At 50.2% G+C, this 24,050-nt stretch overlaps 1 protein-coding gene across 1 annotated transcript; it reads right to left on the bottom strand.

The window, feature by feature from the left end:
• Positions 1–5,965: 5,965 nt before the first annotated feature.
• Positions 5,966–20,594, bottom strand: ST6GALNAC2 (ST6 (alpha-N-acetyl-neuraminyl-2,3-beta-galactosyl-1,3)-N-acetylgalactosaminide alpha-2,6-sialyltransferase 2). The gene is made up of 10 exons (XM_006869664.1): positions 20,476–20,594; positions 20,245–20,356; positions 16,280–16,441; positions 14,070–14,244; positions 13,304–13,472; positions 12,820–12,958; positions 10,522–10,625; positions 8,684–8,767; positions 6,967–7,066; positions 5,966–6,133 (listed from the first exon to the last, which is right to left on the bottom strand). Exons 1-10 carry the CDS (start codon positions 20,592–20,594, stop codon positions 5,966–5,968), a joined length of 1,332 nt encoding a protein of 443 aa, XP_006869726.1.
• Positions 20,595–24,050: the final 3,456 nt, after the last annotated feature.

The raw sequence follows: 24,050 nt of genomic DNA, 5'->3' as shown, positions 1-24,050 counted from the left end.
TGTGGCTCTGCAGGGTAACACGCTGGGCCTCAAGGTCGGCGGTTCAAACCCACCAGCGCTCCTAGGAACCGACTCGACGGCACTTAACACTTAGGAGTCATTGGGATAAGAGACTTATTTACAACGAAGCGTTCTTTATTTTCCCTTTCTATTTTCTACAGGCCTGTTTTTGCATCGGAAGAAACAGGAAGTAGCAGAGATGCAGGTTGAATCTTAAAAATTAGTCAGCCCTGAAAAGGAGTAAGAATGGATGCCACCAGACCTGGGAGGTCACCACAAAAGGAGGATGCAGAGATGGGGTGAAACCTCTTACTCTGTTCTGAAGTAAGTTCAAGTGTGTGAATACAAGATGGCACAGGAACTCAGGGGTGTGTAAGAACTCTACCAGAATTTGAGCATCCGTAGTTGGGGTGTTTCAAATCCACCCACTGGTACCCCGAAGTACCTGGTGGTCTGTTTCCGAAGGGTCCCGGCCATGACCATTGTGTGGAGCAGCTTCCATTCCCCTGAGCTGGAATTCTGACAGCAATGAGTGGTGGGACCTCGGTTTGAAATACATCACAAGAAAGATGAGGTGGTCTGTCCCTATAATGATTTATAGTCTCTGAAACCCTACACAAGGTTACAGTGAGTCCAAATCGACTGGGTGGCAGTGGGTTTGGTTTGCAACGTAAATGAATGCTACTGTGTAGAGATGGGCCACTTGGAAAGTAAGAGCTGTATTTCTGGGATTTAGAAATGTCAGCCATTGGTTGAGCTGAGGATGATTTAAAAGTTATCCCTGTCTGAAACCACCTCTTTGTGAGGAGATCTGACTTGCTGAGGCTCAACTTTTTCATAACAGTTTTGAGAGTAAGCACCTCAACAGTTGATCCTGCAGAGTGAAACTTGTTCTTCTCTTTGAGGTTAAAGGGGTCATTGACAAAGCCCCGTGAGAGCCATCCCGAGGTGTTGTGTACAAGCAGCTGTGAGAAGATGCCTGTAAATGATGACTTGTGCACGCTAGACTAGGGTCCCTTTCAGCATTTCTGGTGGTGCAGATGGTGAAACCCTTGGTTTGCAAGTTTGAACCAGTCTAGAAGCGCCTTGGGGAAAAGGTGAGTATTCACTTGCCCAAAATTACACTTAGAAGGTGGGGTTGAATCCAGTTGAGTCTTTAAAGTCTTTGGGCTGTTGATGTAGAACCTGGCCCCTTCCTCTTAGACTGTGTTAAGAGTCACCATTGGTTCAACCAGGAACTAGTCTCTTACCATCCCTCCCACCCCCAGCGTTTGACCACATCCAGAGGCTGAAGGGGGTTGCTGTTGCATCTAGTGGGTACTTCGTAACACCCTACAAGGCACAGAACAGACCTTTACAACAAAGAATTACCCACCCAAGGCCCTATTGATCAGAGATTGAGAAGCCATGTGCTAGACTATCTTCAGAGATGGTTCTGGGTTCAGGTCAGTAACTGCACCAGTGCCTTGTCCCTTGGTTACTAAAACACCAGAGGTTGGCTTCTGGCTACCCATCAGAACCAAATTTCTGGACCCCACCTCCAGCCTTGGAGGAGAATGGATTGAGGCCCTCTTAAGAGCAGGTGTGGAGAAAGGGTGAGATGACCTGTGGATGGGCTTTTTAGCCCTCAGGGCGGATCTGTAATCCTCCTGTCTTAAAATCCTGAAAGCCACGTGCTTGCTCTGCTCTGAAGAATTTCCAGACGCTGGTGAGTGGAGATGTGACGTTCAGTGACGTTACGGGGTGCTCTGCAGCATGCTGGTGGGTGATGAGTGAACTGCTCTGTCAGGCATTTTACTGACACTCTAGAATGTTCTCCACACGGCTTCTAATAGGCGGGGAACTCCGGCTGTGCCTCTAGTCACTAGATATAAAAAGATGAGTACAATTTTGTATTTGAGCTGCAGAGTTTAATAAAGTAGACAAGATTGAGTGCCTTCTTGAGGGAAATCAAGTAAAATTTAATTAAAAACTAGAGTGCTTTATACTGAGGACATCGTCTCTGGGCTGCTAGTTAGTTGGTGGGAGCTGAGTCGATGATGATGCAAAGTTATCCCTGTCTGAAGGCCTGGATGTGCCTCTCTGTGGAGCTTCATGGTCTGAAACTCAGCTTCACGAGTTTGCTTTGGGGGAATTCAGGCACCACCTTTAGAGAGCTGAGTTGGCTGAGTGTCTTCAGTTGATTTTTTTTCTCTTCATTCTTGCACCTCGCCAGGTGTGGTCTGAGGCTGAACAACACCCTGGGCCTGGGCCTGGGCCTGGAGCTGAGCCGGCCATGCTCACACGTGTAAGTGGAGGGGCGCAGGACTTGGGGTGCACTAAGTGGGGGGAGGGGACCTTACTTTGGGTATCTGGCAGAGCTGGTGAACCCCTTGCCCGAAGCAAGGATGTGGCTGACTTTCAGGTGATCATGAACGAAGACTTAAGAGTCTAGCCCTGCATGCACTCTTAAAAGCCCCCTGTTGGAAAGGGGTCAAATTGAGGGGACTCCACCCAGAATGATGATGTACCAGTTGTCATGTTGTATGATAAAGGTCGGTTTTAACCAGCAGGTTGGTAGTTCAAACTCACCAGCTGCTCCTTGGAAATACTATGCAGGGTCATGATGAGTTGGAACCATCTTGATGTCACTTAACAAATCTGAAATTTGGAAACCAGTGGGGGGTGGCTGCCCTCTGGTCACACTCTAGGCCCATGGATTAAAGGGAGGCAGGGAATCCTGAGTCAGTCCTCTGCCTGAATGGCGGTGGCTGGGCTGGGGCTGCCTGGCAGGAGAGTAGCCAGGCGGCACTTGCAAGGATTCTGACTTTGCTTCTGTTAAGTGCTGCTTGGTCGTCAAGGAAGCTGCATTTGGGCCTGGTGATTATGTGCCGTGGAGTCGGTTCCGACTCAACAGTGACCCTGTACAGGGTTTCCGAGGCTATAAATCTTTACAAATCAGGCTGCAAACTTTAAGGTCAGCAGTTCGAAACTACCAGCTGTCGCGCAGGAGAAAGATGAGGCTTTCTGCTCCCGTAAAGATTTACAGCTTCAGAAACCCTGTACAGGGTTGCTATGGATCAGAATCAACTCAACAGCACTTAACATTTGGGCCTAGCAAATCAAAACTAAAGAGTCATGTTAGCAACAAGGAAGTCCCATCCTTGTCTACTCCTGAGTAGAGTATATTTGCATTTAGTGGCCTCCCTCAAACCCAGCTTGCAAAGCAGAGTCCTCCCAGAGTGGCTCTGTCTGCTGTGAGACTGGTCTCTACCTAGCACACATATCTGTAGGCCTAATCCAGAACCGGTTGGGTGGCCTGATCCCTAAATGAGTCAGCTTTTGCATGTGGGTGGCTTGGGCTTTTGACTCAGATGATGCTCCTTTGGTTTTACAGGATGTGGCCCTGCGAGGACCACGTGGGCCCTCACACCAAGCACAGGATTTGCAGTCCTCTCCCTTTTCACAAAGGTGACCAGCAGAGAACAGCTCGGGAGCTCTTTGGGCTTCATGTTCAAAAGTAACCAAGTTCTGCACGAGGACATTCAGTAATTGTCACAGACACGAGCCTGTAGGGGGCGCTGATGCACAGCCTGGAACAGCATTTCTGGAGTGGATTTCCTGTGAAGTTGTTGGGTTGTCTCGGGTTTATTATGTTGAAGCACAAATAAAGGTACTTGATGAAGCTGACTCACGTGCATCGTGCCTGCACACTTTGAAGTAGCCGTTCATTCTCAGTCTTGTCTAAGTAGAAATTTCACAGAATACTTGACCCCAGTGACATGGAGTGGCATCTAACCAGTTCTATTTTGCTGCCAAATCAGCCCTAATTCATGGTGAGTTAATGTGCTGGAGCGTAAGATCAGTGGTTCAAGCTCACCAGCTGCTCCCCAGAAACCCTATACAGGGTCGCTATGGGTCGGAACCAACTCATAGCATTTAGCAACAACAACCTCCTCTCTACTCCCCCTGTTCAGGAGAAGGGGTTTCCGAATCTTAGCAACGGGCAAGTGTGTGAAATACTTGGGCATGGAAGGTGAACTTCTGCCTTACAAATGGAGGCTTCATCTTGATGGCTTTGCAACCCATAAACATTGCTCTAGCTCTCTGACTTCAGGTCTTAATAAAGAATTTAGAGAGGTTTTCTAGAGATTTGATTGGGAATGGGGGAAATGTCAAAATGTAGATAAGGGTCCAGAGGTTCGAAGTGCGGAAAACAAGGCAAACCAAGATGTCCCACACTGGCCTATTTTAGAGCAACCATTCTACCCAGAGAAACACTGAGCACTGACTCCTCCAGACGGGGATGGGTTGGTTGGTGTTGCCAAGTCAAGGAGGCTGGAGAGGCTTGGCCTGATGCCAGCAACACTTAGGTGGACCCTCACTGCATGTGTCAGAAGAGCTGTGCCTCAGGATTAACAATGACTTTTTAGAAGTAAGAAGTAGACCCTCACACCTTCTGAGACTGCCCAGCACATTAATGGATTCCGCCACCTACAGACTCCAAGCTGGTCCCTGCCCTGGAGGCAGCAGGCAGTGATGGTCTTTCAAGACCCAACTTTAGTAACTAGAACCCAAGTGTCCATGTGTGTCTCAAACACCTGGATTTCTAAATCAGGATTTTTATTCTGGTGACTCGGTTCATGCCAGAAGTGTCCAAGGCCAGATCCTGGGTCTTGGGAAACCTCTTGCCTGCTACCCTAGATGGGATCTCTTTGCAGTATATGGTGTACCTCAAAGCCACTGTTCATTAAGACAGGAAGCCCCAGTGCAGGAGATAGCATAAAACCACTTCCAATAAAAACTCACTGTCTCAAGTTACTAAACTGCCTTGTTAAGTACCATGGAATCGATTCCAACTCAGGGTTTCCTAGGCTGTAAATCTTAATAGGAGCAGAATGCCTCATCTTTCTCCTGCGGAACTGCTGGTATAGCTTCGAACTGCTGACCCTGAGGTTGGCAGCCCGACTCCTAACCACTATGCTAACAGAGCTCCTACTAAACTGCTTTACTTAGTTCAAAATTGATTTGGAGCTGTGATCTAAGGTAAAGAGTTTATGGGCCATTGATGTCATGGTTTGGTGTCCTGGTGTGGCACTGTAGGATAAGCCTTGCACTGTTAACCACAGTTAACAACCCACCGGCGCTTATGAACCCTGTACAGGGTTACTATGAGTCGTAATTGACAACATGAGTGACAAGGTAGTGATGTCTCTCTAATGAGATTCCCTCAGTGACAGCTAGGCACCCTCCCACTTGAGCTGCCTCTATTTCCCCAACACAAACACAAAAGGGTTGTTAGATGGTTTATGCAGGTATCTAGTCTCCAGTAACATTCTGCCAAATTCTCATGGGGGAGGGGGCTCTCCCTCCCCTCCATAGAGAGAACTGAAGATAAACAGGTTCTCAGAAAGGTTCTTAAGACTTGTCCTTGAGTTGAATCCTTGGGAGTTTTGTGGGTGGTATTGAAAGTGGTGTGACTGGTCAGAGAATTAGGCTGGGCAGTGGGCATTTGCCTATACTACTGCTTGGTCCTACTGATAGGTACTTGGTACTTGAGTGTGCTCCTCTGATGGGTACTTGGTACTGTTGATCTGTCCTGAATCACTCCAGGTACTTTGGTACGATTGGCCAGCCCTGAGTCGCTCCACTGATATTCCTGTAGCTTGGTACCAACCACTGGCTTTGAGAAGCTCAGCTCTGAGATAATCTGCTCCTTGTTGGTCAGAGTCACCTCATCCTTGGAGTGGTCTATGTGAAGCAGCTCATTTTTCTGGCTCAAGGTTAGGGTGTCTGTCTTGGACCTTGAAGGGGCTCTCTTGGATGAATCAGGGACACGTCAGTGTCCTGCACAGACCTCCTTCTATGTCCCATGTTGGGAAGAAGCTGAGGGTTGAGGGGAATTGAGAACTCCCATAGGTTGGAAAGACAAAGGCCGGAGAGCCACAACCCAGCCAGGGGACACGAAGGACACAGGTGCTGGGGATCAGCGCTGGTATAGCTGGATGATGCCAGCCTTGTCCAGCTCCCGCCATAGGATGGCTTCCAGAGGCATGTCGTGATTCACGTAGAACATCAGTGGCTTCTTGACTTGGTCGAAATAGTGCTCAGAAAATTTCCGGTAGTTCCTGGTGATAAACCCATAGGCGCTGACCTGTCGGGACAGTCATGAGTTAGCATTGACGGAGCAAATGATGGACTGGGGGGAAGTGACCCCAACTTAAAGACAGACCATCCCCCACCTTCTTGGAGAGAAGAGACAGATAAATAGCAGTCACACCCCACACTTTGAGCTCCTGCCCACATTTTCTCACTATGGCCTTGTAACCATCAAGTATGATTATCCTCCTTGTACAAGTGGGGGACCGGGTCTCGGGAGGTCACCAAACGAGTCCCCAGTCACATGGCTGGTGAGCAGTGGCAGAGCTTGGTTTTCAGCATCATGAAGTACAAGGGTAGAGAGAAAAGCCTGGGACGACAGTGTCTCCACACCAGTGGGGACTGCAGGCCCCAGAGTCCTGCCCGAGTGAACTGGGGTGTACCTCCAGGTCCTGAGCTCTTTCTGGCTCCTGAACTTCCCTTGAAAACTGCTGCTTACCTCCTCCCCTGCCCAGCACAATGCATGCTTCTGAAGTGACCTCCAAGACTTCTGGTGCCAAAGACTCAACTTACTGCCCATCCCCAGTTCTAGAACATCCCATATGAGAATGGTCCCTGATCAGTCCTGTCTGAGAAGATTTTGCTTTCAGAAGAGGCACTGGATCTCAGAGGGGCTGCCTTGGGGAAGTGGGAGCTGAGGGGGAAGAGGCAAGGCTAGCCTGGGAGCTGTGGCTGAGAGGGGCCTGGGCTAAGGGGCACATCCACTGTGGTACCTGCTTCTGCTCCTTTAGTTGAGGGTGTCTTTCCCCAGAGGAGAGAAATGCAGATAGGGTGTTGATAGACCTCACAAGAAAGATCAAATCTTGTTTCAACCAAGGGGCTTCTTACCTGGTCACAGGTATGCAAAGCTGTCAGTAGCATAAGGGCGCCAGTACTAGGCATATATAGATCTCGAAACTTTGTCTTAATCAACTTTGATTTCAAAAACCTGGAAGCAAAGAAAGACGTTAAAACGCCAGAGGACACGCAGACTCAACACACTAGCTCAGGACTGGCTGTCCCTGTTGAACACTTCACTGGGTCATATGAGCTGGAAAACTGCAAAAACCAGTCCTTCTGTCTCAACAATTTCCCTCATTTTGGCAGGGAAGTCCTAGGTGAACTAAACTTTGGTGGAAATAAAGCACCTTGGTGAGGGAGTGGGGAAGAGAAAGAGGGAGAAGGCGGCCTAGAAGAGCCATGGGGAAGGACTGTCCCCATGCTCTCGTTCCTGGACTCCTTCAGCGAGCCTGACCCCTGCCCAGCTCACTGGCTTCCACCCACAACTGCAAAGTAACCAGAATGCTCGGGGCAGCAGTGACCTCAGCATACAGCCGAGAGCCAAGTGTCTCTACCCAAACCTTGGCTCAGGGTGCAGGTCCTGTGTCTGGGGTCTGCTATGAGGGTACACACGGTCCTAAGTGAGGCCTCAGTGTGGTGACCTTGGGCCCTGACCGCTGACCTGAGCCTGTGTCCTCTGCTGTGCCTGCTGGGCCAACCCAGCCTCCCCATCTACGTTGCCTTGAGGTACCAGCTTCCATGGGCTACAACAGGGTTTTTCAGTCCCAGCACTGCTGCCATTTGGGGCAGATTCTTCTCTGTGGCTGGGCTAGCTTATGACACACAGGATGTTGAGTAGCATCCCTGGCCTCTACTCACTATATTTTGTTGTTGTTAGGTGCCGTCGAGTTGATACCGACTCACAGCGACCCTATGCACAATAGAATGAAACACTGCCTGGTCCTAGGCCAACCTCACAATTGTTGCCACACTTGAGCCCATTGATGCTGCCACTTTGCCAATCCATCTCGCTGGGGGGTCTTCCTCTTTTTCTCTGACCCTCCACCTTCAACTCTACTTTGAGGAGGCAGCTCTTGAGAACTTCCGACCTGAGGGGCTCATTTTCCGGCACTGTATCTGACAGTGTTTCTCTGCTATTCATAAAGTTTTCAGTGACTAGAGATATTCGGAAGTAGTTCGTCACTCCTTCTTCCTAGTCTGTCTTCGTCTGGAAGCTCATCTGAAACCTGTCTACCATGGGTGACCCTGCTGGTATTTAAAATAACGGTGGCATAGCTTTCAGAATCACAGCAATTCACAAGCCACCACAGTACGAGAAACTGACAGACAAGAGGTATTTGGCTCCAAAGAAATCCACTGCTGTCGAGTTGGTTGTGACTCATGACAGCCCCATGTGGTAAACTGCTTCATAGGCCGTCATCTTAAGGGAAGCAGATCACCAGGACTTTCTTCTAAGGTACCACTGAGTAGGTTCAAACTCCCATTGGGCCACTCTGTCTCCAATACCCTGAGACTGTCCTACACCTTACAAATCTCCTTGTCTCCTGCCCATTCCTTCTCTGACAGATAAACACCTCCAGTTCCAGTAAGTCAGAAACTAAACAATAGAATGAAGTCTTTCAAACGGCCAATTCAGCACTGGACTCTCCTTACAGTTCCTGTACTAGGGCTCCTGATGGGCAGGGGGGATGAGGGAGTGGACTTCAGGGAGGAACTCTGTCCTCGCCCCCCCTGCCCCTCCCCCACCCCCAGTCCCCCACCATACCTCTCAGTCAGGTAGCGGATGAAGTCTGGGTGAAGCAGCTTGAATTTACTGGCAGAAACTTCTGGTCCAAAGTAGGTCTGGGGCCTAGGACCCACGAAAGAAGTGGACAGAGCGACCCAAGCTCACGTCATAAGTTGGCATGTGGGCCAGGGGCTGCATGGGGATGTGGCGGCGGCCAGATGGTTGTGGCCGGGGGTGGGTGTAGAAGCGGGAGAAGGGGGTGTAGAAGGTGGCCGGCAGCACGCTGGGGACTACGTGCGGCTTCCCGCTGACCAGCACATCCGTGGGCAGTGAATAGGAGAGGGAGGATGGAGGTGTGAACAGGGCTGGGGGGGTGGGGAAGGAGCAGCTGACCCGGGGGTGGTGGGGAGGTGGGGGGAGCAGAGGGAAGTAGAAGGAATCAGGGAGAGGGGGTGCCGGAGGGGGCGGGCAGGGAAAGGGGGAGGGGAAGCAGTGGTTTTGGGGGAGTGGTACTGTTGGGGGCTGGAAGAAGGGGGGTTCCTTCAAGAAGCGGGGCACATAGGGGGTGATGAAGGATGGGATTCTGCGAATGGGGCCAATGAAGGAGGCAGAGTCGGTGGGGGAGATGGACTTGGCCAGGGGTATGGTGGGGGTTTGGGAAGGGTTTCGAGAGATGGGCTTTAAACCCGACTGGGAGGGAGATTTGGAGGTGGGTGGAGTGGGACCCTGGGCCGGCCCTCGGGGCACATGTTGGACGTGTGGACTGGGGGTCAGGGAGGAAGCCCGCGAGGAAGGCTGGGAGGCTGAGGGGGTGGGCGGGTGAGAAGGTTGTCGGGAAGAGGAGCCTCCTCGGGTGGGGGATGGGGAGGGGGACGGGGATTGGGCTAGGCCCCCTGAGCTGGAGCGCTGTTGGGTGGGGGTGGTGATGATGTTGTTGATGTTGTTGATGTTGTTGGAACGGGACTGGGAGGGGGACTGGATCGGGGACGGACCGGGGGTGTGGGATGGGGAGCTCATTGGTGTTGGGAAGGCTTCTTGTCCACCCACTGACTCTGAGGGAGTTCCCCCTAAGAGCCCTGTCTGCCTGTGTCACAAAGCCCCTCTCCTCACAGGGAGTAATTGTTAGGTAATCGTCAGACTGCTCTTTGGGGGTGAGCCTGGCAGCCGGGGCAGACCTCGGGTTTGGAAGAGCTGGATGAGGCCTGCCAGGCAGGCAGGTGGGAGAAGACAAAGTACCCTTTGTTCCCACGTGCAGGACCAAGCCTAGGGGACCTTTGGACACTAGCACCCGCCCCTTCTCTTAGCTTCGTGAAACAGTGTACCCCTGCCACAGCTGTGGGACCACCCTATGAGCCTGTTCCCAGCAGCTGAGGGGGCCGCTGGACACTGAGACAGGGCCTGAGCAGAGGAGCCTGACCCACTATTCAGCAGTAACACTGAGACCACCACCCCAGGAAGGTTACTGGGGCCCAGAGATTAACAGTCCCAAGCCCCCAAACCCCACTTCCAGAGCCCACAGAGTCAATTCCCAGTTATAATAGACCTATAGGACAGATTAGAATTGCTCTCTAAAATTTCCAAGATTATAAATCTTTATGGAAGCAGCTTGCCTCATCTTTCTCCCTTGGAGCAGTTGGTGGATTTGAACTGCCAACGTTGTGATTAGCAGCCCACAGAATCATCACAGCTCTAGACTCAGTAGCATTCCCAACGCTCTGTCATGTTCCTCTCAGAGATTTTGCCACCTGCCTCCAGAAGGCCCTTGGGACTGTGAACTGTCCCTGCAGTCTTCACCTACTGTTTCCACACCTCACAGGCCCTGGGCGCAAAGGAGGAACCACAACATCATAGCATCCCAACCCTCTTTAGCTCCTCACCTGTCCCCTTTATCAAAGCCCTTGGGGACACGCACCCCCAGAATGGCCGACCTCAGCATCAGATAGTCGCGGAGGCCTGAGGGAATGAAGATATAGCGCAGATCCTGTGAGGGAAAGACAGACACTGAGCACCAATGATGACAAGACAGATTTGAACTCAAAGTGGACGAGCCTCCCTCTTCCCTTCTCCACTACCTGGTCTGACCAGAGATTGTCCATTTCCTGGAGGACTGTGGTTGTAAAACATTCTCACAATCCTTTGATACTCCTTCCTATAAGGGGTGAAGCCTAATGACCAACCTTTGTGCACAAACTGGAAAAAGTGGAAGAGATGGTGTGGGGGTCTGGGGACCAGGCCACTCACTGATGACCCCAGCCCTGTGGCTTCCTTGTACTCTCTTGGGGTTACTCGCTCTGCTGCCCTGTGAAAAGCTGCCTTTTGTATCCTGTGGACACACTGTCTTGACTCCAGTTCCAACAGAGCCTTCATATGAAGACAGCCCTTGCCAGTCCTGACCACCTGAGAGACCCTAGCCCAAATCCCCCATGTTGTTAAGTGCCGTTGAGTCGGTTCTGACCCATAGCTACTCTGTATAGGGTTTCTGCTGAGCTGCTGGTGAGCTCGAACTACAAACCTTGAGATTCAAACTGACTTTGCAATCCAGTGCATTAACCCACAGCGCCACACCAGGACTCCTCATGTTGTTGTTGTTAAGTGCCGTCAAGTCATTTCCGACCCATAGCGACCCTGGATAGGGTTTCCAAGGAGCAGCTGGTGACCTTGCAGTTCAAATGGCTTTGCAGTCTAGCGCATTAACCCACAGCTCCATACCAGGGCTCCTCATAGCTGCTCTCAAATTCCGCACCCACAGGAACTGTGAGCTAGTTAAGTGTGTGTTGTTTAAAACCTTGACGTAGTGGGGAAATTTGTTAGGTAGCATTGGCTAACTCATGCAAGTACTGTAGCCTCACCTGAAATAAAGCTAAGAGAGGTTCTCTGGTGGGGAATTGGTGGCAGAGGCACTATGTCTGTGACACCCCTGAATTCCATAGTTAGAGAAGCAACACTCAGTTTGGATCCATCCAGTGCCACAGAGCCCTGGTGTGGCGCTGTGTGGGCTAATGCGTCAGACTGCAAAGTCGTTTGATCTGCAAGGTCGGTGGTTCAAGCTCACCAATTGTTCCTTGGAAACCCTATACAGGGTCACTATGGGTTAGAATTGACTCGATGGCACTTAACAACAACAACAACAGTGCCATAGAAGCCCTTGTCCTGGGCGCTTCCTAACCCTTCTTGTGGTACTTAAAGGACTCGAAGGGAAACATGGTATGATGTTGACTAGTTACAAGAAGCTGGTGGCCAGCAAGAGATTCAAATCCTGGTCCTCCTACTTACTAGTGTGACCTTGGGCAGGCTTCTCAACCTCTCTGGACCCCAGTTTCTGAGTAATAAAACTTTCACAGAACTATTATGAAAACGCAAGAAGTCATACCTTCTTCTAGTCGGGAACAACCGAGATCTGACATTAAGGGGGGTCTGGGTTCAAAGTCTAGCTATGTGACCTTGGGCACATTCGGGGATCTCTCAGAGCCCTAGAACTTAAGTCATAAAAGGACCACAGTTTCTCATCTGTCTCTTGGGTCACAGGCTCTGGGGAAAGTTAGCTGTCATCCACAACTCTAGGACCTCAACTTGGGGCTGTTATGACAGTTGAGTGTGTGCCAAGGATAATTCTGGGAAGAGTTGCTGTTGTTATGTGCCGTGGAGTCGGTTCTGACTCATAGCGACCCTGTACAGGGTTTCCGAGGCTGTAAATCTTTACAGGAGCAGAAAGTCTCAACTTTCTCCCGCGGAGCAGCTGGTAGTTTCGAACTGCTGACCTTGCGGTTCGCAGCCCGATTCGTAACCACTATGCTACCAGAGCTCCTCCTGGGAAGAGTGGGTACTCAGTAAATACTATTCCCCCTGCGAGGAACAACAGGTTGGTTTCACCAAAGAGGGTGGGCAGTCTGGGCTTGAATCCTGCCTGATCCTTTGCTGGCCTTGTGAGGTTGGACATCAGCTCCTCACCTGTAGAAGGGGGTTGACAGGCTGTGTTTAAAGTGCCCAGCACATAGAGCACCCCCGGGTCCAAAGGAGTCCTGTATCTCCCTGACCAAGCCCTCCTTCCCTCAGCTGGCTCCATCACCTATACCCAAGATCTTGGCACCACTCTCCATCCGTAGGCCCAGGTTCATGTCCCCTGTGGTCCACCCGTGGAGAAGGTTCCAGGAACAAAGGTCCATCAGAGGCCTTACCTTTTTTTGTGGCACGGAGGTGAAGCCCAGATTTCTGTAGGAGATGAGGGAGTTCTTCATTGTGTTCACAGTGAAACCATAGAATGAAGTCTTGGTGCCCACGTCATCCTCAAAGCCTTTGATCACAGCACCATTGAGTCTGGTAGAAAGAGAGGCCCACCAGTGTCTGTGGTAAACCCGTCTGTTTGTCCTTCCAGCCCCATAGCTCCCTCATGCCTATCCACTCCCAACTGCCCTGGCAACACCAGCTGTCTGCAACCATCTTCAGATCTCAAGGACTCCCTATCAGTGGCTAAATACGGCCCTGGCTGCTCCTCGGCTGTGTTACCACAGTGTGCTGTTGGCATTTTCCTTTGTCCATGCCTGTCCATCCTACCAAGCTAGTTCTGACAACAGTCAGTGCTGCCCAGGGTTCCGACTTTCAGAAATGTTCTCTCCACCTGACTTTTCTCTCCTGTCCCCTCCTGGTCCCTGGCCTACATACCTGAACACATAATCATGGGCATCGATGTTCAGACCCTGGCGGGAACCATTCAGAATCCCTCCGTTACCCACCACAGCACACCGAATGCAGTCTGAATGTGGTTCTCTGGAGGTCCCTAACAGCTCCCCACTGTCTGAGTCGTTCAGAAGGTTCAGGGTGGAGGCAATGTCTGTAGGTGCAGGACAACGGGGTACAAGGAAGGGGTCAGAAGGGTCATCTGGAAGCTCCCAAAGATGACCTGGATGAGGTAGGTGTTCCACCTCACCTGAGGCCTGAGCCGATGCCTCTCAGTGCACAGAGATGGAGGGAGAGGAAGGTGGAGGAGGAAACACTTGACTGGACCCTCTTTGTCCTCCAGAACTCAGAATAAAGAGTCCTCCCAAGGCTGTGCACATTCCCAAAGGAAAGAAGCTGAGGAATGTGGTGGGGTGGGGCAGGGGCTCTGGACAGTGAAGTGGGTGGTTTCCACAGAAGCACAATGAGCCAGGCTGTGGGAGGTCCCCATGGCCTCTGTCCTCAGCTGCTTTTGGACACTGGTGCCAAAGAGGTCTCAAGATTGTGTGAGTCACTCCGAGGGGGCAGCCCTCTCACCAAGCCCCTCAGAGTCTGAGGTAAAGTGGGAGTGATACACAGCCCCAGTCAAGCCATCTGAGAGGAAAGCAGGGACAGGGAGGTCCTTGTTATGGGTGTTGTGAGGGAAAGCACTCTGCCTTGGCCAAGAGCAGGCGGTGGGATCAGCTGAGGAGGAAGGGTAGTGTGTGGTTACCTTGATGGGGGAGCCCCTGCCAGCCATAGGGGGCTTTGTGTTGGCTCAGGCTGTCCCAGAGCTCCTGGGTGAAGGAGTGCCCCCCCAGTAGCACTGGAACGGAGAAATTAAACAGCTTCTGGAAATGGGGGTGTCGCTGAATGCTAAAGAAAAGTGGGCATCGGGATAGCCGCCTCTGTAGGTGAGAGGATGAAAAGTTCAGTTAGGTGGGGGTAAAGGCAGGTGGGGAGTCCAGAGACCCCTAGGAGAGTTGGAAGGGAGACATAGGTTGACCTACCCCCACCAAATTTGGCCACCCCCGGATTTGTGAGGAGAGCTAGCCTGTGGTCCAGCAGTCAGAGAACTTTCTAGATTTACCCTCCCCAGCCCTTCCCCCAGGTCTCATGGTTCTGGCCTTCATAATCCTTCACCTTACTCCTGGAGAAACTTTGGGGTGTTTCCCAAAAAAGGAATATGATCCTTCTGCCTTTCCGTGGAAGGGGTCTGAGTCCGTCTGTATGATGTGGGTGTCAAAAGGCCACTGAGGAGCTTTAAGACAGCCTTTCTCCTGGAGGAGAAGCCCTGGTGGCGTAGTGGGTTAAGCTCTGAGCTGCTAACCATAAAGTCAGCATTCGACCCCACCAACCTCTGCCAGGCAGAAAGCTGAGGCTGCTCCCATAAAGATTTACAGTGTTGAAGCCCAAAGGGGAGGCTCTGTTCTGTCCTATAGGGATGCTATGAGTAGAAGGATTGTCTGGGAATCCCACACAGCCTGGGCCTGGGTCGGGATTTAGTCACCCAGGGCTTTGAACCGGTGAGTTAGGAACTCCTTCTGAGAATCTGCATTTCCACCGGAGGTGTCCTGCAGGATAAACACTGCTCTGCTAACCACAAGATCAGAAGTTGAGACTCACCAGAAAGATGAGGTCTTCTGCTTCTGTAAATATTTGTTGTTAAATGCAGTCAGTGACCCAGGATAGGGTTTCTGAGGAGTGGCTGATAGATTTCAGCCACCGACCTTGGGGTCAGCAGTCCAATGCTTAATGTACACCAGGATTTACAGCCTCAAAAAACCCCATCACTATGAGTCGGCAGTGAGTGAGATCCTAGGTAGACAGAATCAGAATTTCATTTTAATGAGATGATAAGAATCCCTTGTGGGTCTATAAGAAATCCCCTGGGGACCTTGTTAAACCATCAATCCTGGTTCTGTCTATCTGGGGTGGAGAGGCAAATTCTCAACAGAGGGTCAAACCTGGACCGAACCGGTTCAAAGTCCTACCAACACTGAAAGGGCCTTTTGTGAAGCCCTTGGTTTCATCAAAGAACAAGGCAAGAAAAAGCTGCAATAATTTCTTCTCTCAAGTGACACTTCTCTCAAGCACCGTCAAGACAGTCCCAACTCAGAACTAAACACTGTCTGGTCCTGCTGCTGCATCCTCACAACTGTTGGAGCCTCTTGCTGCTGCTATGTTCAATGATCTCATTGAGGGTCTTCTTTTTTTATTCCCCCACATGGTGGTGGTAGTGGTAATGTGCCGTGGAGTCGGTTCTGACCCATAGCGACCCTGTACAGGGTGTCCAAGGCTGTCAATCTTTACGGGAGCAGAAAACCTCATCTTTCTCCCATGGAACAGCTGGTAGTTTCGAACTGCTGACCCTGAGGTTAGCAGCCTGATTCATAACCACTATGATGATATGTTCTTGCTGTTAAGTGCCGTCGATTCGATTCCGACCCATAGCGATCCTGTGTAGGGTTTCCAAGGAGCAGCTGGTGAGCTTGAACCGTCGACCTTGCAGTTCAAACGGCTTTGCAGTCTGGCGCATTAACCCAGAGTGCCACACCAGGACTCCTGGTGATATATAGGAGTGCCTAAAAATGTCCTCACTGTGCAAAACTGTGCAGTCAAAAACTCAGGGCTTGTGTGGGAAATCAGAAACTATGTCATTGACCCATAAAACCATAGATGGGAACCTACAGGTAGCATAGTTAGTAAATGGTTAAGAAATCTATAAATGCTACACAACGGAAGGCACTTTACCTTGAAAAAGACCCAAGGTTTGCTGGTGGAAGTAGGCGTCGGAAGGGTAGCAGCCCATGAGTTATTAGGATGTGGTAGAAGGAGGGTAGTCTGAAATCTGATGCTGAATTGTAATACTAGCTACGGATGGGTGAGGCCACAGCACATGCAGCGTGTGTGTATGTATGTGTGTGTGTGTGTCCATCCCACAATTTTACAAGAATATTCTTGTTTGCTCGTCTCCTCTTTCTTCCTCTCCCCTGAATCGAGGATGCTCAAAGTGGCTGCATTGGAGTGAGTAACCACTGTACCTTTCTTGCCTCGGAATTCAACGGGTTGGATCTGAAGAATGCCCTGGATGATGCGGTGTCCCTGCAGGAGAAGACAGACATAAAGCCAGAACCTGACTTGGCCCTGTCAGGGGGTCTCACCTGCCCTTTGAGATTTCCTGGACTGATCTCTTGGTTCTGAGGGTTGACAAAGTCCACCCATCAGGATACAAAGGTGTCTGTTACCTGGGTCCTCTACTTTTGTGCTCTGAGATTCACTCAGGTCTCTCTCTTTAAGTACACAAAATAGTAGACTCCTTGCTACATCCTGCCCTGAAAACAAATCCTTTAGCACGTGGCAGAAATGGGGGGTTCATAGAAGTAGTGGAATTGCCTACGAGGAATTGTGACCGTCTGAGGGGGTCTCCGGGCCCTCTTCCACTTGGGGTGGTTTGCTCCTGTGGGCTGGATCATGGGGCAGGGCGTGACTTGGTATCCTGACTCGACAGCTTGCCAACTGTATGATCTCAGGCAAGTTACTTCACCTTTCAGAACCTCAATCTCTTTATCTGTGCAGCAGAGGTAATGGTAAGGAGTGAGCTCATCCCTGGACGAGGTTAGGAAGAAGTGATGTTATCTCCTATAAAAGCACCTTCTCAATGTCAGCCATGGTTACTCACAGGAGGCAGGGAAGGATGTACAATGAAAAGGGTTACAACGGAACTCGACAGACCTGTGTGTTTTCCTGGATCTCCCACGTTTTCCACCTTTAACGTCTCTATCACCTTCCCTTAGTGGAAAACGGTTGCATGTTGCTTCTCTAGCAGGTTTCCACCTTATGAGGGTCCTGACTTCCTCAGGCTTTATTATACCTTGTGTCAGGAATTACCATGACATAAATGCCCCTTCCGGACCGAGGTTATGGGATTAATGTTCCTGCCCTTCCTCCTCCCCACAGTCCTACAATCAGGGTAGAGGGCAAGCAGAAAGGGAGGAACAGGGGTCCTCATCTATTCAAAAGAGTGGTCCGGCTTCTTCTCCCAGACCCTTCCCAGTCCCCAGCATCCACAAGGGAGCAGCAGGAGGAGAATTCTGGAATGTCCATTTCAAGGGAAGCAAAGGTTTCCAGATGAGGGACAAGGAGGTCTGGGGTCTTCCTACCAGGTTTCCAGTAAGACCTTGGAGGTGCAGGCCAGAAAGAGCAGGGCAGAACTACTCCCCACAGACTGGCTGCCTTATATGTACCCACATAACCCCGAGATCCTCCCCACCAGCACAGTATGACCCCTCTGCAGAGGAGCCAGGGAGCCCTGATGGCACAGTGGTTAAAGCACTTGACTGCTAACTGAGAGGTTGGTGGTTCAAACCCACCAGCTGTTCGAGGGAGAAAAATGTGGGCATTTGCTTCTGTAAATATTGACGGTCTTGGAAAGCCTAGGGAGCAGTTCTAATCTGTCCTGTAGCGTTGAGTCAGCTATGAGTTGGAATTTACAAGGGCAGTGAGTTTTGGGGACTGTCCCTTGAAACTTGATTTCATTGTATCCTCAGTCTCAGGGAGGCTTTGAGATCTCTCTCCTGTCCCTCAAAGAAGTCTCATCAGCCTGGAGGTGGACAACAGAGTGCACTTTTCATAAAACTAAATTCACTTAAGCTAGGTCATAAGAGGGTCACTATGAGTCAGAACCAATTCCACGGCACTTAACAACAACAACAACAACAAGGTCATAAAATGGAATGAAAAGATCATGGGACTTTTGCAACAGTTTTTTTAAGCCCTCTTGTATTCGTAGTAATTTCTTTGGCTTTGAAATATCCTTTCTTTTATGAAATCATGCTTGAAATCGATAGCAACTAGTAGTCCTGTATCTATCCTGGTCTCCTTTCCTTTTCTTAATTTGACAAGTCTGGAAATCCCTGTGTTTGAGCCATTAAGTCACGAGTAAATCCCCAGACTGGATTCCACTCTAATTTGCAACGAAGAGCCCTGTCCTTAGACTTTGAGACTCCGTGAACTTTGTCTCCACAACTCTAAGCTCCCTTCTTCCTGAACTCACATTGTAGCCAGGCAACTGGTCCAAAGTTCCTAGCTCTGGATGGTCACACAGTGGAGAATGCTATTCCCTCCTACCCTGCTCTCCACGGAGGCTAAGCCCTGATTTGCAACCATGCAAGTATCACCAAGAGATAAGGAAACAGGTAGATACTGGATTTTTTTAAAGATGAAGGATTTTCCAAAGCTTTGTTGAGGTAGAGTGGATGTACAGTAAACCTCTTTTAAAGTTGTACTAAAATGTTGAAACCCTGCTTAGGGTTGCTATGGGTCGGAACCGACTCGATGGCACTTAACAACAACAACAACAAATGTTTTTTAAAGGATAAGCATCGGCCTGCTAGCCATAAGGTTGGCCATTTGACTCACAAGCTTCTCTGCCAGGGAAAGATGAGGCTTTCTGTTCCTGCAAAGATTTACAGAGTCACTGTGAGTTGGAACAGATTCAATGGCCTTTACCAACAATTGTCCCCTTTATTCTTTGTCTAAGACAATGTCAAAAAGTCTTCACATATTAACCACCCTAGTTTTTTCAACCTCTGCTGAAAAACCTCTGTTTTTCCAAATATCTGAACAGTCTAAATTTCCACTAAGTTGGCCTTAGTGTGTAGACACAGAATTTACGTGTCATTGAGTCTCAGTCACAAAATTGGGTGCATTAAGGCTGTTACATCAAAGGGGAGAAGTGGCCTGACCTCTTATTAATTCACTGGGCTGAAAATATGGGTCTTGGTGATTTCCAAATGTTCAGCCATCAGTTGGTCCTCATATAAGTGGGCAACTCCTCTTTGAGTCTCCAGTAGCCAAATTAAACAGCAAACTAGCAGAATTTTGGAAGGAGAGGCTGAGCCAGAGGCACCAAAGAAAGAAGACAGACTGGTTGGTGAATGGTATCCCAGCCAGCCATCGCTAGCTCATCCCGTGAACCTTTGCAGGCAGATCTGGACACAGATGGTGGCCTGGCAGCACACATTCACGTTGGGCACTGACCACTGTAAAAATGTACTTCCTTCCTGTTTCCCACTGTCCCCTGGTGACTTTAAGTGTGGCCAACCCCCACCCCATTCACCCCTGTGCAGCCCCATGCTGTCTGGGAATTCAGAGCCTGGAGGTTGTGACCAAGCCAGAGTAAGGTGGGTGCCAACCCCCGCTGCCCTGGTGCCTGGACTCATAAACACTTAGTGTTTTTAAACATCTTTACAAATAATTGATAAGGATCCTCTTTCTTAATACACCAACCCTTCTCATTATGCAACTTCTGATTCCAAAGAAAGTTAGCTGGAACACCCTTTGGTCTAAGAGTAACTCAATCATATTGCAACTCCGTGTCCAAACTTGGAACTGGTTTCCTGAGACAGTATATTATGTTTGTTTTCATATCCTTATACCTGGAACAAGGTAGGTCAGGCACCAACAGGGTTATGAAGAGGTGGGTGATGGCATGGGGCCAAGGACTTTCCCAAGCTTCCCAGAAAGCAAGCTAAATGCATCTGAGGCTTCTTCAGTAACTGGAACCGTCCCTTGCCAAAGGCAAGCTCTCAGGTTTCTCCTTGTGGGGTGCAGATGAAAGGAAGGCGCCCAGGGTAAGCAAAGGAGGGGCAGGAGTGGGGCTTGGATGGAGCCCAGGATCAGCCCCACTTCCTTCTAGGGAATCTGCCCTGTTTATCTTCAACAGAAGTAAAGCGCTCCAGAGAAGGCTAGAAACCAGAAAGATGGAAGGAAGGCACGCTTGGCTTAGCGTCCCAACGGGGCAAGGTTGAAAGCTGGGAGAATTGGGTCCCTATTTTAAAGAGTAGAGTCTAGAAATGTGACGTTGCCAAGTATGGGTTCCCATCACACACACTGGACTCACTCACGTGACCTAGCCCAAATTGGACAATAGAAAGTGCTTCTAGGGCGTGAGGCCACCGTGAACAGCTACTAGGGCGGCTGGCAGGAGCGAAATACAACAAGGGCCCTCGGTCAGGGCTGCTCCAGAGGGGTTGGCACGGAGGGCGCACCGAAGGCAGCAAGCGACCCGCGAGTCCCAGGTTAGGCGTTCTACTGACCCCGCGCCCGCCCCGTCGGCTCCCACGTCGCCGCCCTACCTGCCTCGGGCCTGGGGTGCGGGGTGAGGCCCCAGCGCCCCGGAGAAGAATGCGAAGATTAATCCCGCGCTGGCGGCGGCCAGCAGCAGCCAGAGACGCGCGCCGCGCGGGAGCCCCATGCAGCCCTGGCTACTTGTCCACCCGTCCGTCGCTCGGGCTGAGGGAGGTGCCCGAGGTGCCGCCGGCTCCGCTGCCCGCCGGGGCCACAGGGAGGTGTCACCCCGCCCGCCCGGCCCGCCCCCGTCCCCGTCCCCGCGGCGCCTCCTGAACCGACCGCTCCCTGGAGGATGAGACGTGGGGCGCAGGGGGCACTGTGCGCTCCGCGCCCCGCTTCTGTTCCCGGGGGTGCACTCGTCTCCGAAGGACCAGGATGCCGGCGGGCAGGATGCGGGTCACGTCACTAAGACAGCTGGAGAGGGCCAACAGGGTGAAGACAAAATCCGACGACCACCCTGAGAAATGTTGTGGAGGCCCACCCATGAGGCGCGGGATGCCGACACTGCGTTCTTCTCTGGCGCGGGTTCTGACGTTCCTTTTTTTGACAAAGGGGTCCAGCCTGGGGCCCCCGACCACTGGGGAAGAGCTGGGGAACTCCTGAGGCTGGATCCTTCAGCACATAGTGGGGCAGGGGTTTGGCAGCGGTAGGAGGGCCCAGGGTGGGAGTCCAGGGCCTTCCGTCTCAAAAACCAGTGAAGCACCCCAGACTCTAGCTGTCAACAGTCCACACGAAGGAGGGGCCTGCCTGGCCACCTGCTCTCAGCTCTCAACTGTTGTTTCTGGGTTGTGGGTGGGTAAAGGCTGCCTGAACAGCCTTGGCGCCTGAGCTCCGGAGACGCATCATCAGGCCCCCGTTGGTTCTTCTACCTCCTCAGTAGCTGGTGAGCAGGGTCAAGAAGGGCATTCCACATAGACCCCCTTGACCTGAGGATGGCTCCTCAGGGAAGCTCACCTTGTCTTCTGCTACCAGGCATCACTATCAGTTGCTAGCAGACTCTGATTCGTGGCAATGTCATGAGTGTTAGAATAGAACTGTGCACCCTAGTTTTCCAAGGCTGACTTTTGGGGGTGTTTCTTCTGAGGTGCTTGAACCTCTAACCTTTCACTTAATGGCAGAATGTAATATCGTTTGCACCCCTGGGGGTTCTTGCTGATGGATGCTGCTTAAGGAGGCCTGGTGGCACAGTGATTAAGCATTGGACTGCTAACTGAAAACTCTATGGATTTGAACCCACCAGCTGCTCCAAGGGAGAAAGGTGCCATCTGTTTCTGTTAAGATTGTTGTTGTTAAGTGCAGTTGTGTCGATTCTGACTCATAACATCCCTGGATAGGGTTTCCAAGGAGCTACGGTGGATTTGAATCCCTGACCTTGTGGTTAGCAGTCCAGTGCTTATCCTACAGTGTCATACCAGGACTCTGAAAAAGATTACATATAACCTTGGATACGCTATGCATCAGTTCTACTCTGTCCCCAGGGTCACTTTAGTTTGGGTTTGGGTATTGTTTACAATTTATGATTTTAAGTCTTTCAATTTCAACAATGATTTTCAGTCACTAAAACCTTTGCGGATGCTATTTAGCTCTTGCTCTGCACCTTCTCCTCAGTAGTTAAAATCTCAGAACCTCCCCCTCAGCCCCCAGATTCCACTTCTGCCCCTCACATTCAGTAAATTACTTGCTATCTACCTCACAGAAAAAAAGAACCATTGTTGTTAGGGCAATTGTCAAGTTGGTTCAGACTCATAGCGACCGACCGTCTGCACAACAGAACGATCCACTGCCTGGTCCTGCTCATACGAACTGTTGCTACATATGAACTCATTGTTGATGCCACGTCTATCCATCTCACTGAGGGCCTTCCTCTTTGTTGTTGATCCTCCACGTTTCCTTTTCCAGGAATGGGTCCCTCCTGACAATATGCAAAAAGTAGGCAAGATGAAGTCTGGCCATCCTGGCTTCTAAGGAGCATTCTGGCTGTACTTCTTCCGATAGATTTTCTTGTTCTTCTAGCAGCCCATGGAGCTTTTACTATTCTTCTCCAACACCATAGTTCAAAAGCATTGATTCTTCGACGTTCTTCCTTATTCCTTGTTCAACTTTCATATGCATTTTATCGAAAATAACATGGCATGGGTCAGGCACACCTTAGTCCCCAAACTGAGAGTTTTGCTCTTTAAACTTTTAAAGAGACCTGGTGCAGCAGATTTGCCTAATGCAATACGTCATTTGATTTCTTCTGTCTCATGGGGGAAAAAGAGAATTATTAGCTATTATTAAATTCTTTAACTTTCCATCTTTAAACCTACACACACCTCTACCCACCTGGACTCCAACCTGAAGGGGGTGCTCTCCTTCTGAGCTGGAGTTCATCCCCCACCTGCATTAATGATGTGGGTCCAGGGACAGATTGCTGTTTACTGGGTAATCTGACGCTGGGTGTGTCCACCTCCAACACCTTGAATTGTGATAATCCTGTTGTGGATTAAATTGTTGTTGTTGTTGTTAAGTACCATTGCATCAACCCTTAGTGACCCTGTATAGGGTTTCTGAGGAGCAGTTGATGAGCTTGAAATGCTAACCTTGCAGTTCAAACTGACTTTACAGTCCAGCGCATTAACCCACAGTACCACGCTGGATTAAATTTTGCATCCCCCAAAATGTGTGTCAACTTGGGTAGGTCATGATTCTTGGTGCTGTGCAATTATTCTTCATTTGGTGACTTGATGGATTATCCTGCATGTTGTCAACCCTAACCTTTGTGATGCTAATGGGGTCCTGGTGTATGATAAGGTCAGTGGTCCAAATCCACTAGCTGCTATGCTATACAGGGTCACTAGGAGTCAGAACCAACTTGATGGCACTCAACACCTAACAACAACATGATGTTAATGAGGCAGGATTATGCTAATGAAGCAGGGTGCATAATGAGCTCTATTGGTTTGGGTTGCATCTTGAGTAAATCTCTTTTGAGATATAAAAATGATTAAACAAGTAAGCAGGGATCAGAGGGACCACCTACCACCAAGACAGAAGAGTTGGGAGCAGACTTGCAGTTTTGGACCCTGGGTCCCTTTGCTGAGAAATTCCTAGACCCAAGGGAAGATTATGCCGGGGACTTTGCCCCAACAGTGAGGAAGCATTTTTCTGTAGCTGGTGCATGGAATTGGGACTTCTAGCCTTTCAAATGTTTTGATCAATAAGTAACAGTATTATACATGGAGAACAGATTGAAGTGGTCAAAAACTTCATTTTGCTTGGATCAACCATCAACACTCATGGAAACAGCAGTCAAGAAATCAAATGACACATGGCATTAGGCAAATCTGCTGCACAAGACCTTTTTAAAGTGTTCAAGAGCAAAGATGTCAGTTTGAGGACTAAGGTGCACCTGACCCAAACTATGGTATGTTCAATAACCTTACATGCATGTGATCCCTCAAGATCAGCAGTTCAGACCCACCAGCTGCTCCTCAGAAACCCTATACAGGGTCACTATAAGTTGGAACTCAACAGCACTTAACAATAATAGCAATCAACTTTTTCAGTCTGAAACTGATTAAACATAGAATCAAGATGT

The sequence above is a fragment of the Chrysochloris asiatica genome, unplaced genomic scaffold, assembly GCF_000296735.1.
Source record: "Chrysochloris asiatica unplaced genomic scaffold, ChrAsi1.0 scaffold00132, whole genome shotgun sequence".
Lineage (NCBI taxonomy): Eukaryota > Metazoa > Chordata > Mammalia > Afrosoricida > Chrysochloridae > Chrysochloris > Chrysochloris asiatica.
This window is presented reverse-complemented; position numbering and strand designations above follow the sequence as displayed.